This window comes from Lissotriton vulgaris, chromosome 2_1, assembly GCF_964263255.1.
Source record: "Lissotriton vulgaris chromosome 2_1, aLisVul1.2, whole genome shotgun sequence".
Taxonomy (NCBI): Eukaryota; Metazoa; Chordata; class Amphibia; order Caudata; family Salamandridae; genus Lissotriton; species Lissotriton vulgaris.
The window spans coordinates 551,636,942-551,654,713 of NC_141687.1; the positions used below are offsets into that span (position 1 = coordinate 551,636,942).

Here is a 17,772-nt window from a genome sequence, read left to right on the forward strand (position 1 = left end):
AGCTCTTTAACAATGCTAAAGAGTTCCTTGCTGTTGTGGCTGTTGTTGTCCAGTCGTTCTTTGAATGTTGTCCTTTTGGTGGTGCGGATCAGCTGATGGTGTTTGCGGGTGGCGTTCTTGAGGGCTGTCATGCTTTCTGTTGTCTGGTCATGGCGCCAGGCTTTCTCGAGGGTGCGGCAGGTTTTCTTGGAGTTTTTGAGGTTGTTCGTGAATTATGAGGCTTCTTTGCTGCCAGGTCGGCTCGGAGGGTTCTTCAGCGGTGCGAGGTCATCGGCGCAGTTGGTGAGCCACTGTGTGAGGTTGCGGACTGCTTCTTTGGGGTCCGTTGTGTTGGTGGGAGGGTTCTGTCTGAGGGAGGTGGTGAGCTGGTCGGTGGTGATCTTGTGCCAGCTTCTGCGGGGAACCTGTTGCGGGTGGTGGTGGGTCGTAGTTCTCCTGAAGTTGAAGTGGACGCAGCTGTGATCTGTCCATTGTAGTCCGGTGAAGTGGCTGAAGGAGATGTGCTTGCTGCAGGAGAAGATGGGGTCAAGCATGTGGCCGGCGTAGTGGGGGGGGGTGTTCACCAGTTGCTTGAGCCTAAGGTTGGCGAGGTTGTCCTGCAGGGAGGCGGTGTTGCTGTCATTGTTGTTCTCTAGGTGGAAGTTGAGGTCCCCTAGGAGGATGTAGTCTGAGGAGGTTCAGGCTTGCGGGCTGACAAAGTCTGCGATGGCTTCGCTGAAGTGTTTATGTGGTCCCGGCGGTCTGTAGATGAGAGTGCCTTTGAGGGTGGTCTTGGGGTCGGTGTGTATCTGGAAGTGAAGGTGTTCGGCTGCGGTGAGGGTGTCGTCGGAGTTGGTCGTGATTCTGATGGTGTTTCTGTGGACGATGGCAATGCCTCCTCTGGATTGGTTGACGCGGTCCCTCTGGGTGATCTTGTAGCCATTGCTATGGCGATGTCGGGTGCTGAGGAAGCGTTCATTCAGGTTTCTGTGAGGAAGGCGACGTTGTGTCGAGGAGGTTCCAGAGTCGACGGCGTGCCTGTGGACGGAACGGGTGTTGAGCAGGATGCACTTGAGGTGATTGTTGCTGGTGTCTGGCCTGGCCGGTGCGGTGCAGGTTTGGAGGCAGGTGAATTTGCAGGCTTGGCAGTTGAAGGGTCCGTGGGTGCGTTTCGGGATGGCTCGGTAGCAGGCAGGGTTCCGGCCGGCGTTGTGTGCGTGGAGGGTGGCGGCGTCGTAAGTCCGTCAGGTGGGCAGGCATCGTCTAGGGCCAGGGGTACTGGCGCTGGGCGCTGTCCAGGCGCGGACGGGCGCAGACTGGCTTGCCTTTGGCGCACCTTTGGCCGCCGTGCGGCCTCCATATGAGGCGAAGTGGGAGGAAGGAGCAACTGGGAGACGGGAGCGGGGCAGCCAATGGGCAGGGGGTACAAAAGAAAAAGGGGCGGGGCGGGGCGTGAGGGAGCAGCGGCGGGAAGCGGGAGCGGGGGGGGCACACACAGAGGGCAGGGATACAACAGCAACTTCGAGAAATACAGACAAATACAGAAAATAATGCACAATTCACAAGTGTGGGCAACAGCAGAAAAAAAGGAGAAGGTAGCAACAGGGGGACACCGAGGCCAGGGGCGAACCTGCGGCGCTGGGGGCAGAGACGTGGTCACAGGGGAGGAGCCGTGGGGCGTGGGGGTGGCCTGGGGTCAGGTCACACTCACCTGCATCGTGCGGCCTCCATATGAGGCCAAGTGGTAGGGAGGAGCAGCTTGGAGGCGGGAGCGGGGCGGCCAATGGGCAGGGGCTACAAAAGAAAAAGGGCGGACGGGGCCGCGAGGGAGCATCGGCGGGAAGCTGAGAGCGGGGGGGACACACACAGAGGGCAGGGATACAACAGCAACTACGAGAAATACCAAAAATACAGAAAATAATGCACAATTCACAAGTCACAATTGTGGGCAACAGCAGAAAAAAAGGAGAAGGTAGCAGCAGGGGGACACCGAGGCCAGGGGCGACCCTACGGCACCGGGGGCAGAGACGCGGTCACAGCGGAGGAGCCGTGCAGCGTGGGGGGTGACCTGGGGTCAGGAAGAGCAGTGCCCATCTTCATTGGACGGTACAGAAGACTCGAGAATGACATTGTTGCTGCAGCTGTGGGGACCAGGCAATGCTGAAGAAGACCAAGAGCCATGACCCAGCTGTCTAACGTTGAATGCCAGTAACTAGGTGTTCGGTGTCCGGCGGGAGATCCAACAAGCCTTGGTAGCCGCAACTGGTGTGGAGAACAAAAATGGATCAACGTTGGAACCAGCAAGATCCAAGGTACTCATCAACAGCAGGAGAATCAGAGCAGGCCTGTGCAATCAGGGGAGCCCACCAAAGCAGAAGAAAATCTTCGAGAGGCCCCATGGATTGAAGGTACAGGAGTTGCAAGAGGAACTCTGGCAGCTCACCATAGGTAGATGCTGATCTTCAAGGGATGAGGTGCTGGAGGCTGAAGCTTCATGTAGCCCGAGGATCGCTGGAGTACAAAGCCACTAAGCCTTGGCAATGGGAAGTCAATGCAATGCACAGGGGTTTGGTCACAGTGGCTCTGACGAGGGACACTGTCATCCAAATTGCAGGGAAGACAAGTAAGGCCACTGGAGAGACACAGAACCATCACCTGTGTTTCTGAGCCTCTGGAAGTCTGTAAGAGTACAAGATCAGCAGACTGGTCAGATTCCTTGATGCAGGGGAGTGACTCTTTCACTCCAAGGGCAATTTCTTTGGATGTCATTGATGCCCACAGGTCTTCAGGAGAACCTGAGTGAAGCACAGACCCAGATGAGGTGGTAGACTTGAAGAACAGCGAAACCAGGAGCAGCAAGAGTCTTCCTTGATGCTGTGTTGTTTCCAGTCGAAGTCCAATGAAGTCCAAGTGTCGAGTCGGTCGAAGAGTGTCTTGGTTTCAGAGGGGAGTCTTGTTCCACAACAAATTTGAGGACATACCCACAGGGAAGTCCTTTAATAACCAAAGGAGAGGGTTGGAATGACTCGGGGGTCCCTCCCGGAGGAGGGACTGCACACTGGTGAGGATACTCCCCAGTCCTTTGTCCTGTTTTGTGCCAGAGCAGGAACCAAGGGTTCCCGAACTGGCTCAAACCACAGTATGCATGGAGGGCACCAAATGTGCCCTTTAATGCAGTCTGGTGGCGCTGGAAAGCGCTCCAATCCCAGCCCAATACACAAATTCCTGTCTGGGAGTTGGTCACACCTTCCTGTGACAGGAAACCTATTGTTCTACCTTTCCCTGCTCGAGCTTGGCTCAGCAGCAGGAGGACAGAACAGTGCCTGTGGTCAGCGGTAGCGCTAGCTTGATGGCAGACCCTGAAAGGCTGTTACTGGGAGTACATGGGACTTCTCTAAGGTTTTCTCCAGTACATGGGGTCATACCTCCAACACCAGAATCGGTGTTGGGAATTGGTGTCGGGATATGATTCCAACATGTTTTTTAACACACATGACAAGGTTTGGTTCACCCATTTTATAGTTAATCATTTCATAATGACTGATGTCCACTATATATCTTAAAATGGCTTATCGCAGTTACAAAGCCTGGAGAATTGACTCCAGGGTTTGTAGGGGTGTCTTGCTCATGCAGGGGCACCCTTACACTTATAACCAAGCACCCTGCCCTCAGGACTGAATGGCCTTCGTTAGGGGTGACTGATAGGTTTAAGTGTGGTGACAGAAACATATCTGTTGTGAGAGGTGCAAGCACCAACTCACACAGGCTGTTATGGCAGGCCTATAGTCAGAGTTGTCTTGGACTCCCATGGGTGGCACAATACATGCTGCAGCCCATGGGAGACCCCTGGTGTGCCTATGCCCTGGTTACCTCCATCCCATATACTAGGGACGTATAAGGGTACACCAGTAGCCAATTGTGGAGGTACAAAAGTAATTACTAGAGCCATTTTGGGAGTGTTAGACCTGACATCATTGGCTTGAGTATCTCCTCCATTTTTTCTGTTTGCCTCCACTGTTTTACGATGTTTTGCTGGATAATGCTTTGGGCACCGTGCCACTGCTGATCAGTGCCACAGTGCAGGTGCTCCCTATGTTAAATTGATGTATCGATTGAATTCCATGTTTGGCTTATTTGGTTTACTGTCAGTCCCTAGTCTAGTGCACCAGGAGTGCCAGGGCTTGTAAATACCAATGCTGCTCGTGGGCTTGCAGCATGTGTTGTGCCACCCACAAGAGCGGCCTCGTAAAAGTATGTCTGAGGGTCTGCCATTGCCAGACCCACGTGCAGTCTAGTACTGTCACGCTGACTGCGCAAGTACACCTACTTGCCAGTCCCTAAACCTTCCCTTAACTTCATGTTAGTCACCCTTATGGTAGGCCCACGGGCAGGGTGCGTTGTAAGTATAATGTAGGACACGCCTGACCAAGTTGGCATGTCCTAATAGTGAATTACAGCCATCTTCGTTCTTCACTATTGCGAGGTAACCTGCTCTCCGTTAGTTAGAATGGGCCGCCGGGATTATTAATGCTATGATCCTAGCTGGCTCGGGGAGCATGGTGCAATGTCGAGTTTGGTATCCCTGAGCTCGGGGTTTAATTACGCATCCGTTGGTGTGGATGGTTTTTGGACTCTGGGTTTGAAAATAGCACTTTTAGAAAGTGTCTATTTTCTTGTCTAACCATTTCTGGTTTCTGCTGGTTTTGCGTGTGTCTGACAGGAGCTGGGTGGCTCCAGAGGTCTGGATGAGTCAGTGTGGGATGAGTGGGACATTTGCGTTGAGAGTAGGGGGAGAGTAGTTGCTGATAGCCTGCCCTGCCTGATACAATGCTGGCTCCACCTCCTGCCAAGCAGCTGATGGCTCTGTGCCTGCCATGGACGATCCTAGCCCCACCTCCTACCAGGAGGCCGATAGCTCTGCTCCTGCCAGTGACAATGCTGGCTCCACCTCCTGCTGGGCGTCTGAGGACCCAGCCCTGCTCAGTGAATAGGCCAGGTGCTTCTGCCTGACTCCACCCACAACAGACCCAGGATGTTGGGAAATTCCCCTGCATGGACAAAGGGATCAAAGCCGAAAAGGGGTATAAGAGAAGGACCCCTGAACCAAGAATTTAGATAACTTCTGACAAGGAAACCTGAAACCAAGGACAAGAAGCCTGCTGATCTAAGGACTTGCCTACCCCTTCTGCCAGTGTGCTGTTTGCTGGGGGGAATCCTGCAGTGCTTCTTTATTTTTGCCAAGGAACCAGGAGAGAGGAACTGTGTGTGTACTCTCACGCTTGCTAAGAAAATCTCCAAGGACTGGAAGAGTGCCAGTCTCCTGCTGAAGTCACAGGGCTAAAGGACTTCATCTGCTTAAAGTGCTATTTGCTGGAACCTGTGAATCCAGCTCCTCTGAAAGACACCAGCAATCTCGACGCCGACGGACGTCGCCGAATCCAGCTCGACACCGTGAGTGACGGCTCAAGTGTCCCGCTTTCTCGACGCCGGCCGCCGGGCCTGATCGACGCCAGCAGCAACGCCAGTGAGTAGTGAGTTCGGCTCCAGCTCCAAGGGACCTCGTGTCTGCACCGCTGCTGATCGCATCGACCTCCTGCCCTCTCGACGCCGTGAGCGCTGCTCACCCTGTGCAACTGCATCATCGACAACGACGCCTGCTGAGGCCTGATCAACACCAAGGACGCGACGCCGGATTGCTCGACGCCGCTGATCATCGTGTGCTTCATTTTCCAAGGTACTGTGTTGTTGGGGGTCCGTGTGACTCCGGGCTCGACGTAGCGCTCCTCGCGGTCGACGCCGAACCTTTGGATTAACTTTGCCTCGACGTCGTGTAACCCCCGTGTGGGTTACATTGTTGCCAAGAACTGTGTTTCCAAGAAGAAGAATTGCTTTTAATACGAAATACTTTGTGCTACAGAAGAAACTACCTTTGAACTATTATCTTCCCTTCCAAGAGTATTTATCAAGATTGTGTATATTTTTGTCGTTATTTGGTCTTGTGCTAAGCCTAATATAAAGAACCTTATTTTTATAATACTACGGTGTCGTGTCCATTTGTAGTGTATTCACTTTATTACTGTATGTGGTCATAAATGCTTAACACACAGCCTCTGAGATAAGCCTGTCTGCTCTGCCACGCTACCAAGGGGGTGAGCAGGGGTTATCAAAGGGTGTGACCCCCTTGCCCTGACTAGAAAAGGTGTGTCTGTATTTGTCAGAAGTGCATACCTCTGCCAACTAGAGACAGCCGGTTCTAACAGGGAGATAAAGCACAGATGATGGGTTCCTGATTAGCAGGATCCCAGCCCACTTTAGTCAAAACACTCTGACACCAGGCAAAAAGTGGAGGTAACCATGAAAGCAGGTCCTAATTTCATACAGATTGTGCTTTATATCTGATCATATTGAGCATGTTTGTATATGACTTGATTATTTTAAATGGTTGATGTTAATGAAGCAGCAAAGCCTGCCTGGTTGACTGCATTTTTCTTAATTGTAACCCCAGGGATAACCTCCACCTTTTGGAAGAAGGCCAGGGGCTGCCTCGGGAGGAGCTTGACGAAAGAATAGCACGTGAGGAGTTCAGAAGGCCTCGCGAGTCCCTCCTAAACATATGTACTGAGTTCTACAAACACTGTGGCCCGCGTCTGAAAATTCTTCAGAATCTTTGTGGAGAGCCCAGGGTTACATCATTGGAACTCCTTGATGTAAAGTCGCATATGAGGTACTGGTGATTAAAAAAAACTGTATCTATTTGCCAACTAAATGTATGTAAAAAGTACACTTGTACACAGAGGGGCAAGCTAAGAATGTACTCTGGTCAAGGTGCAGTATGAAGAAGCTTTATGAAAGAAAAACAAAATGGCAGACCAGTTTACAGGAATCGAAGCCTGCATTGTGTTATAAAGTGGTAGATTTCCATTCCTGTTAGCAGTTTAAAGACCATGTGAGTAAGTTCCCAGGATAGAAGGAATGGTTCCATGAGGTTGTAAACGTATGGACACCTATGACATTCAGCTGAGTACGTAGTTGTCTTTTGAACCCTAATACATGTCAACTATGTATACTACAAATTGTCAAGCTTAATGCAAAGGTTTGAAACTAGAAAAGGAATCCAATGCCAGATTCAGAATTTTCCTGTGTCTCTCTTCCATAAACATCTATTTCTGGTTAGCATTTTCAAGCTGTTGGACCCCCTGAAGTAATTTCAACTCTTACATCCCACATTTCAAAAGTCTTAAGTAATTTCTAAAATATTATTTATTTGTCACGTCTTGATTTTGTTGAAAGAAGCAAAAATTAAGGGGATCAATCTTATGTGAGAGTGCGTTTAATTTTCTTTTTTTTTGGGCCCAGTGTTTGAAGGCCCACTTGAATTTCTGCAACACACAGTAGTTGTGATTGGTGGCCATCAGTGAGTAGCTCGAAAACCAATGCACAACATGCCATGATTTTAGGCCTGATATGATAGCTGGAGTATATTTACATTTGTTGTATATTTTAGTGCTCTTTAAACAAATATTTTGCAGGGAAATCCATATTAACTAACGTGTAAATTCTCTGGTGCTAAGACTAGATTTAGACAATACAGTTTAAATCATTTGGTTGGTTCTGTGTTAGTATTCAATGTGCAAATATTGTATATCTGATGGATACTTCCAGATGCAGATTCCTTACCTTACTCTTTTCCATAGGTGACCGACTGTATTTTGAAATTTTTGGTGAGCAGTACCTCTGTGTGCCTGTAGGTAACGTAGTTCAGTTCCACGTGCCGTCAGAGGTGTAATCTGCGCCAGAAGTGTTGTGGGCAGTGCCTATAGAGGCGTCAAACCAGAATGCTGACGTCAATTTTTCTCTTTTCACTCCAATCAGCACAGATCTGGAAAACAGCTACACCAAGACTTTTTTGCCTGACCTTTTTTTAAACTTTTTGTTGACATTTTTTCAAGACTTTGTCTCCTGGTGTTTTAGGATGTCAGCTAGGAAAGCTGATTTTGTGCCGTGTGGCACCTGTCATCAACAGATGTCAGCGACAGACCTTTATTTGATGTACCTCTGGTGCCTGGAGCATGATCACGACGCCAAGACCTGCATCGTCTGCCATACAATGCACCCCAAGGCCTTGATGAAGTGGTCCCTCAAGCTTCTTGCCACTCGGCGTCACCATGCTCAAGATCTCAGCTGAAAGGAAGGTCCTGAGATCAGTTGTGGAACTACTCCAGGCGCTTGTTGTTTGCAGTCAAGGTCATCAGGGAAATTGGTTAAGTCTCACAGCCACAATAAGTGCAGGAAGTCAAAGAGATCTTTCACTTCACCATGTCAGCTGAAGCCATCTGATGGGATGAGGAAGTGTCAGCATTTGAGGTGTAGCTTCATGGTGAAGCCTTGGCTGTCTCCACACCTCCCAGAATATCCAGAAACCGGAGCAACTCCGCCAAGTTATTTGAATTTTATGAGGCCATGCACCTCATATTTGGGTGGCCTATCCCCGCTGGAGTGCCTTCAGGACCCTATGCTCTGGAGGGGCCCCTACTTTTCATCAGCAGCAGATTCGCACCCGGCATCAGTTGGTACCTATGGATCCCTTGATGGATCTGGAGCAGTGCCATTCTGGCCACCTTGGCCTTTCTCAAAGCCTGCTCCTGAGCTGGCGCCCCCGGTGCCGCTGACGCACTTCGAGGGAGCCATCCCTTTTGTCATCCCGAACACCTCCATAACAGATCAGTGCCTTATTCATATGACAGGCCTGGATTGGGACATAAATGGGAGAGGTCTGATGACTCTTACAAATACCACTTAGAAGATACCCACAACAACTGGTATGAGGATATGGCAGATGCTAGTGGACTAGACACCTCCCCAGACACTGGTCTAGTCTCTCCCCCTACTGGAGGAGGGTGATTCGTGAGCATTGGTTGTGTGGAGGGTGACTGATGTTCTAAACCTTACGTTGCCCTCAGTGACAGTCAAGATGAAATTTTTGACAGAGGTGCTTCAGCCGAGAGTTGCCCCACTGAACTGTTACTCCCATTCAATGAAGCCCTCACTGTAGGACAACCAGGCACAGGACCCTTGTTTCCTCATCCTCCTTCCACCCTGGAGAGCAAGGTGGCCCAGGCCTCCACATCCAAAGTTACCCCGGTGCATTCCCTTTCACTCCATCGTACATAGTACCCAATAGGCTGTATACCTTCAGGAAGAGTATTTTCTCTTCCACCAGTCTGAAAATGCAGTTGGTGAACACCTCGTGCCTCATGAGACTTTTCTGCGCAAATGCTGACTGTGGTCTTTTAAGAGGCCTGGGCCCTACTCTCTCAAGCAATTGCTAATGGAAGGGACACAGCCAAGCTCACCATACAATGTGGGATGGATAGGACCAATACGCTGGGCAGAGCGATTTTATCGTTGGTGGCCCTTAGGCATCATGCCTGGATGATAGCCACTTGCAAAAAGTTCAATTGAGGGACCGAATGCAGAACAATGTCATACATTCACCCCACTACAGAGATCTAGCCCTAAATCCATCGTTTTTTTCCTCCCCATGCAATTCCAGGTTGTTCCCAGCCATATGCAAATCAGTCTAGACTCTGCACACAATGGGAACAGCCCAGCCCGTACTACCAGGCCAGGATGATAGCCACTGGCATTTCAGTGGATGTCCAGGCCTCGCTCATGGACATGACCTTTGATGGCTTTCAGTTGTCTGAAGAGAAGTTGAACAGCAGAGATACTGCAGGTCCTTGGGCCTTTCAGTGGCCTATCGCCAACTCAAAGTCGCCTTCGGCTCCTTTCATGGCTACAGACAGGTATGGCTTCTAACCACGTCTTTACATGCCTAGCCACCCTCGCCAGTAAACTGCACAATATATTTGTGGCTGAGGACGCTGTAACAACAGACCACATGAGACACGCAGTCAGAGGTCGAGCAAGTCCACCACCTCACCCCAGTAGCCGAAGCCTCCAAACCCCTTCAGTATGCACTCCGACCACCATAGGCATCCAGTGGGGAGCAGGATACGCCATCACCTGCACCAGTGAAGGTCAATAACATCTGACCATTGCATTCTGCATCTAGTCCAAAGGGGAGGCTACTCCCTGCCCTTTGTGACTACCCCCCGCTCATGCCACCTACTTACAACATACTTACAGAAGACCACCTCTCCTTGCTTTTTCAGGAGGAGTTAGCTCTCTTGGCCAGGGGAGCTCTAGGGAAGGTGCTAACATCAGAAGTAAGTTGTGGTTGCTATTCCTGCTACATTCTGGTGCCCGAGAAAAACAGAAGCCTTTGTTCTATTTTAGACCTGCATCTTCGCAACCTCTTCCTGAAAAAGGAGAAGTTCAAAATGCTCATGCAAGTCTTGTCTGCCCTGGATGATGTTGCTTGACTTACAAGGTGCTCCTTTTCACAACTCTGTCCTGCCTGCCACTGGCGGTACTTGTGGCTCACAGTCAGCCAAGAGCACTTTCAGTTTGCTGTTCTCCTCTTCATACTTACCAGTGCCCCTGGAGTGTTCACGAAAGTGATGGCGGTGGTTGCATCTCATCTGCCTAGATCAAGGATTCCGGTCCTTCCTTAACTTGACAATTAGGTAATGAAGGTAGGCGCCCCCTAGTTGTCTCCCACCTTCAGACTACCCCAAACCTTCTACACTCACTGGAGTTCACTATCAACGTGCCAAAGTCAGACCTGACACCCTCTCAGATGCGCCCTTTCATCAGAGCTGTTCTGGACACAGTGCAGTTTCGGTCCTATCCTCCCGAGTGGCGGGTCCAGGATATGCAGGCTATGATACTGATGTTTTGCACTCTACCTTGGATTTCAGTGAGACTTACTCTGAGGCTGTTGGTCTTCTTGGCCACCTGGATCCTTCCTGTGACACATGCACATTGGCATATGAGGGCTCTGCAGCAGGGCCTGAAGTGCTAGTGGGCACAAATAAAGGCAATGTGGTGAACCTGTGTCCCTTGCAACCTGCGTAATATTGCTATTAACTAAAGGTTTTATTGTCAGAAACAGTGGTTCATGTGGAATAATAGAATCAATATAGATAATAAGTGCACAATCGTAATGGAAGGGTTAAAATTATGTCAGAGGGCGAAGAAACTACACACACCTATGGTTTTAGTTTGATATAATCATATTTTATATTTTACAAACAAAATTCTATTTACATTGAAAAAGAAAAATGTGCGTAGTGTCCCCATTGAGAAACAGGAACCTAAAATATTGGTGCATAATTGTGACAGTATTTTATAAGGTTTCCAAGGTATTCAAAAAAGTCACCCATTTAGCAACTCAATACATAATATACAGCAGCTATATACAATAATACACACTGTTAATGGTTCGCTTTCTTTTGTTGTAAAAGTGGTTTCCGTAGGGTAGAACCAAATAACTTCTTTTATAACCAAAATACTTTTAAGAAGAATACAGATAATAGCTAAATTAGTCTGAGATGCACACCAAAAATAATTTACAATCAATAAACAATCCTCTTTATCTGTAAAATAAAAAAATACTATTTTTTTATTATTTTATATATGAAATTATTCAATATTTAAAAAAGGCTGACAGGCAACATAAACAATACACATACAATAAATAGTGACTGAAGTGACAAATGGTGAAATAAACCACAGTAATATAAAATTCATAAACAGCACAAAAAATATATATACAAGTTATCTATCCTCTTTTGAATTTCAACAATAACCAGCAAAGTCAATAAATGTAGAGTTACAAAGATTCAGGACATGAGAGAACACTACGTCGACCTTTTGACCCTGGTGTCTGTGTGATTTTAAGAATCAGAAACTGAGAACTGCTTGCGTCTCAACTCTGATAAAACAGAGGTAATGATCTTTGGAAATCTATCGCCGCAGTGGTCCACTTTCTGGTGGCCGACCCCACTCGGAGCCCCCCCAGAACCTGTGCAAAAGGTCAGGAATTTAGGAATAATATTCTACGACAATCTTAATTTCTCTAAGCATGCCAATCAGGTGGCGTCGTCTGCCTTCTACAAGCTTAAGATCATTAGAAAAATCCTGCCCTATCTTCCTGAGAGTACTAGGAAAACAGTGGTGAGTTCCTTAGTACTCTCATCACTTGATTACTGCAATGGATTATTTGTAAATGCCCAGGCACGGGTGGTGGCCAAACTGCAGCTAATACAAAATGCTGCCGCAAGGCTACTAGCTGGCATTCCTAAGTTTCAGTCCACCAAGCAAGCGATAAGGAACTTCCACTGGTTAACAGTGAGAAATCGTATTAGATTCAAGACCTTGTGTCTCACCTATAAAGCTCTTAAGGGCCAGGGACCAGCATTTCTCAAACAAAAACTCTTCTATTATTTACCTAAAAGATCCTTACGATCTGAACAGAGACATCTACTGGTAGTGCCACGCACTAGGACGGTGACATGGGGCGACAGATGCTTTACCAATGCGGCAGCCAAACTTTGGAACACGCTTCCAAAGGAAATAAAATTGGCACCCTCGCTACTTCAATTCAGAAAAACGGTAAAAACCTGGTTATTTGACCAATAAACTGCTCAGGACAATACTTTTTAAGGTAGATACATGTTCAATCTGAGATTTTCAGCAAAGTCATAGCGCCAAGACACCCACGGGTATACGCTGTGCTTTATAAATTTTTAAAATAAATAAATAAAATAAATAAATCATCAAATGGGTCTTCCTCAAGACAAGATAAAAACTAGTGTCAGCCACAGGATTCCAAACAAAGACAATGAGTTGGCTCCTCCAATTATGGTAGGAGCCTGGAAGCGGACAAGCGGCAGGGCACGATGGAAACTCATACAAATTAAATCATCAGGCAGGTCCGTGCCTATCTCAGTCCTGCGACTAAAGTGTGTGTGGAGGAGTGTTCACTGAAGTTCACGTCTTCCAAAATGATCAGCCGTTAATGATTTCTTAGTCTTGATCACAGTGATCACATTGCATCCGCACTCGCTCACCGTGGTGCCTGCGGTAATGCAATGGCAGGTAAGGAGAATCAAACTCCAGGAACAGAAGAGTCACTCAAGCTTCAGGTAAATTATCAATGTATTTGACATCCTCAAGCTTAGACCCTTAGGCTCCGGACCATTTGGACCCGTGGTGAACGATTCCACCCCTGGATTGACCCTTCCATTCCTGGAGATTGATTCTCCTTATCTGCCATTGCATCACTGTAAGCACCACCTCGAGCGGGTGCGGATGCAAAGTGATCACTTACTTAAAGAGACTAAGAAATTGTTAAGGGCTGCTCCTTTTGGGAGATGTTGAACACCACTCCACATACACTTGAGTTGCAGGACCGAGATAGGCACGGACCTGCCTCATGATTTAATTTGATTGAGTTTCCATCATACCCTGACGCTTGTCCGCTCCCATGCTCCTACCACAATTGGCGGAACCAACCCATTGTCTTTGTTTGTAATCCTGTGACTGACACTAGTTTTTATCTTGTCCTGAGGAAGACCCTACTTGATGATTCCAAAAATCACACAGACACCAGGGTCGAAACATCAATGTAGGGTTCTCTCATGTCCTGAATCTCTTTAACCGTACATTTATTGACTTTCCTGGTTATTGTTGAAATTCAAAAGTGAACAGAGATTGTATATATATCTTTGTGCTGTGTATGAATTTGATATTACTGTGGTTTATTTCACCATTCGTCACTTCAGTCACTATTTATTGTATGTGTATATGTTTATGTTCAATAATCAATGTTTATGTTGTCTGTCAGCCTTTTTGAAATATTTAATAATATAATATATAAAATAATAAGGAAATAGAGTCATTTTTGACTTTACAGATAAAGAGGATTGTTAATGTGAATTATTTTTGTTGAGCATCTCAGGCTAATTTAGTTATTATCTGTATTCTTTTAAAAAGTATTTTGGTTACAAAAGAAATGATTTGGTTCTACGCAATGGAACCACTTGTAGTTTATAGTTCTAATGGGCACATCTTCAGAGGAATGTCTCCACCATGTTCCAGATCTCTGAGGGAACTGCGTATGGACCTGCAGTAGTGACTAACGAACCGCAATTTGGTCAGTGGCAAACCCCTCTCCCTTCCCCAACCAGAGCTGACTGAGGTGATAGCTACGTCACTTCTGGGCTGGGGTGGCCAGCTGGGAGACATTGGTCTACAGCGGAATCCAGACTGCATATCAGCCCGTTGGAGCTCCGTGCAATCCATCTGGTACTTAAGGACTTTCTCCCTTCAATCAGGGGAAGGCTGGAACAGGTGCCCACGGACAACACTAGCATCTTGACCCTGCACCCAATGGGCACAGTCCAGCCCGAACTGCCAGGTCAGGTCCTCCCTGGACTGGAAAGAAGCATGCTAGAACGTGTTTCGCACATCATCAGCTAGGATAGCTTGACTCCAGTGGCTGGAGAGCACCGGACCCACATCTGGGCAGACCTGTCCCACTCGGGGTGACAAATGTAAAAACAACAATTGATGGACAGAGTGCAGAACACTGTCATACATTCACTCCAGTACAGAGATCTGAGCCTAAATCCATAGTGTTTTTGCTCCCCATGCCATTCCACTTTGAACCCAGATATATGGAAGTCAGTCTTGACCCTGCGCCACTAGCACGAACTGCCAGAACAAGTCCTCCCTGGACCGGAAACAAGCATCCTAGGATCAGTTTCAGGGTTTCACCCCTCATCAACCAGGATAGCTGGACTCCAGTGGCATGGAGAGCATGGGACCCACGTCTGGGCATACCAGTCCCACTCTGGGTGCAAAAACAACAATTGATGGACAGAATATAGAACACTGGCATACATTCACCCCAAAACAGAGATCTGGGCATACATCCATCTTTTTTTTTGCTCCTCCTGCCATTCCACTTTGAATCCAGACATATGCAAATCAGATATACCAACAAAGAAAGGGTTCAGAGCTTTACAAGTCTAGCACTAAACGTCACTACTTAAAATGGCCTATCAATCCTTCACTATACCTTGGTGCATTAGGTCTGGGATGTGACCCACATACACCCCAAAAAGGCGGCACAAGACCGCCACTACCAAAAGCACAAGATTGACCTTGCACCCGAGAAGAACTAGTTCCTTTTGTGTGAATATAACAGTACATCATATTAAGAAACAGAACAACATATTAATAGATAGCTTCCCAAATGAAAACAGACAATCTTGTTTCTTGATTGTAGCAAAAATTATCATTTTATTCAAACACTTCATTCCTTGAAAACACGGAAAAATTGCTTGCCAACATGTTTCATCCCTCATGGGACTTCTTCAGGCCTCAATGGAAGTCTGTATCGGCTGACGATATTTTTGAAAGAATATGTAAATCCCTCCGTATATATGCGGTTGTCCAGTTCTCTCAAAAGTGCATGGAGAGCACGGTATCCAGAATACAGAACGCTGTCATACATTCACCCTAGAACAGAGATCTGGGCCAAAATCCATCGTTTTTTTTCTCCTCATGCCATTCCAGTTTTAACCCACACATATGCAAATCAGTCTTGAATCTGCGCCCAATGGGAGCAGTCCTGCCTGAACTGCCAGGCCAGGTCCTCCCTGGACTCGAAACAAGCATCCTAGGACCAGTTTTGAGGTTTCACCCCTCATCAGTCAGGATAGCTTGCGGCCTTCCACCTGAAGTCTGCAGTGTTATCTTGGCAGCCTATCTTGGCAGCCAGGCATCCCTCTTCCAAGATGTTATATGCCTGCTGTTGGAGCAAGTTCATGGCATGGTGTACAGATAAACAGTTTGACTCTCTATATGTACCCCTTTCCCAGGTTCTTTTGTTTATTCTTATGGTAGCTCAGCAGGGCTCTGCTTTGGTCAAAAAGGTTATCTACCTGCTATTGTCGGCACTTTTGCCATTGGCATAATAGCCATATCTGATAGAGACCACTAGCCGCAGATTCCTTAACATAGAATATCCCCCAGGTGTCAAACTGGACCCGGAAAACTTTCTTGCCCAGCATCCCTGTGTGCCGGAGGGGCAGTGCCACTCGACTCTGCACGACGTCCTCCGCGGACGTAACATCAGCGACGTCACATAAGCTCCACACCGGCGTGTTGATGTCAGTTTTCTTCTTTTCCGTGTGCAACGCGGACCCGAATCTTGTCTCCTGGCCTTGAGCGTTTTTCTTGAGAACAGTGTGCGAATGCCTTCAGGCTTCAAAACGTGCTCATCTTGCGCACACCAGATGCCGGGGACGGATCCTCACTCCATCTGCATGTGGTGTTTGAGGGAGCACCACGACTCCACAGACTGTGAGGCGTGTCAGCAACTGAAACCGTAGTCCCGGCGGGAGCGCCGGATGAAACTCCTTTCGTTTCGGCATGCATGTCCAGTTCAGCATCGTCACCGTGTCCGGCCCCCGCAGAAGGCTTTAATAACCGCCACCTGCGTCTCCGACATTGTCCTTTTCCCAGGCCGCAAGAGCGTCGCTCACCTGTTGGTAAGTGTCGCAGTTTGTCCCTGAGGGCCGGTCCCCGGCCTGTTTGGGGCGTGTGCTCTCTGCGGCCCAGCGTGTCACCACCCTATCCACCGTTTCCCAGCATTGGGTGACTAGAGCCCCGATGGTGGCCTATGCGGTGGCCTTGCAGACCTGATTGGCGCCTCCTTCTCCTTTGTTTCCTCCTGGGACATCTGTAGATCTCTTGCCGTGTGCAGGGCCTTCTGCGGTGACGCCGGCGGCTCCGGCGTCGACAGGTTCAGCTCCAGGTTCGGAGGATGTGGCGCCATCAAGCTGCGACCCTTTGGCGATCTTTCCTTCGGGCCAAAGCACCTCTGCCTTGCCGCAAACTCCACGGGGGTCCATGTGGTTACGTGGGAGGTTGCCGGGGCTCGGGACGTGTCCCTGAGTCCCCCTCGGTCCTCTGGGCAGGCGGCAGCCTTGTCCAAGCCCGGTATGACGCCGCTGTGGCGCTGGTGGTTGCTGGCCCTGGCGGCGCCGCAGGGGCCGGCTAGGGTTTGGCGAGTCCCTGAGCCCCCTCATCCCTCCTCGCAGGTGTCTGCCTCGGTGGGGGGGCGGGTCGATGCCTTTTCGGCGCAGCTCCTTAGCCGCTCTGGCCCAACCGCGGTCTCCTGCGCCACGCGTTGTGGCGGAGGTCGTTCTGGTGTCCCCTTCGGCGCCGGTCGACCTGCCCCCGGTCGCAGACTCTACGGAGCCAGCCCGGCGTCGGGTGGTTGATTTGTCTTCGGATGCCCTCTCCTCTCCAGAGGTTCAACGGTTGATGGTGCCATCTTCTCCGGAGATGGGTTGCCGTGTCGTGGCTTTTTCCCCGGCATCATCTAAGGACGGCTCCATGCCATCGCTGCGACCGCGGTCTTCGCCGGAAGCGCCTCAGGTTCCCCATTCCTCGGTCCCTTTCCTCCCCTTCCGGCCGTTCCTTCTGGGTCTGGGGGATGGCCGCCTTAGCTTGCAACCGTTACCCACAGAGGAGCTGCTTTCCCCACCGGGGGGCCCTACGGAGGCGGGTGCTGCCTTCGCTCGGGCTGTTTTTGTCAGCGGCGGGAACCTTGCACATGGGCAATCCAGCTACCCATTTCCCCATGGATCTTCTTTTGGAGGTCCTCCATCAGGGTTCTTGTGGTCGGAGCTGCTTCTTCTCTTCGGGGCTTCGCTCCACACTTCGCTTTTGGGCGCTTGGGGTGGCCCACCATGCGGGACCTGGTGCCCCAACACCTTCTGCACTGCCACCGCCCTGCGCCGCATGATCCTGTCTGTCTTTCCCTCCACTTCTCTACCAGGGGCCCTCTTTTACAGACTACCTTTCCCTCTC

The 17,772-nt window shown here is 49.2% G+C and overlaps 1 protein-coding gene across 1 annotated transcript in view; it reads left to right on the forward strand.

The window, feature by feature from the left end:
* UNC80 (unc-80 subunit of NALCN channel complex) overlaps window positions 1-17,772 on the forward strand; it is a 2,521,865-nt gene that overhangs the window by 1,894,024 nt on the left and 610,069 nt on the right. The window contains exon 50 of the mRNA XM_086955549.1: window positions 6,485-6,703. Coding sequence (XP_086811675.1) covers window positions 6,485-6,703 — 219 coding nt within the window. The remainder of the gene's footprint in view (window positions 1-6,484; window positions 6,704-17,772) is intronic.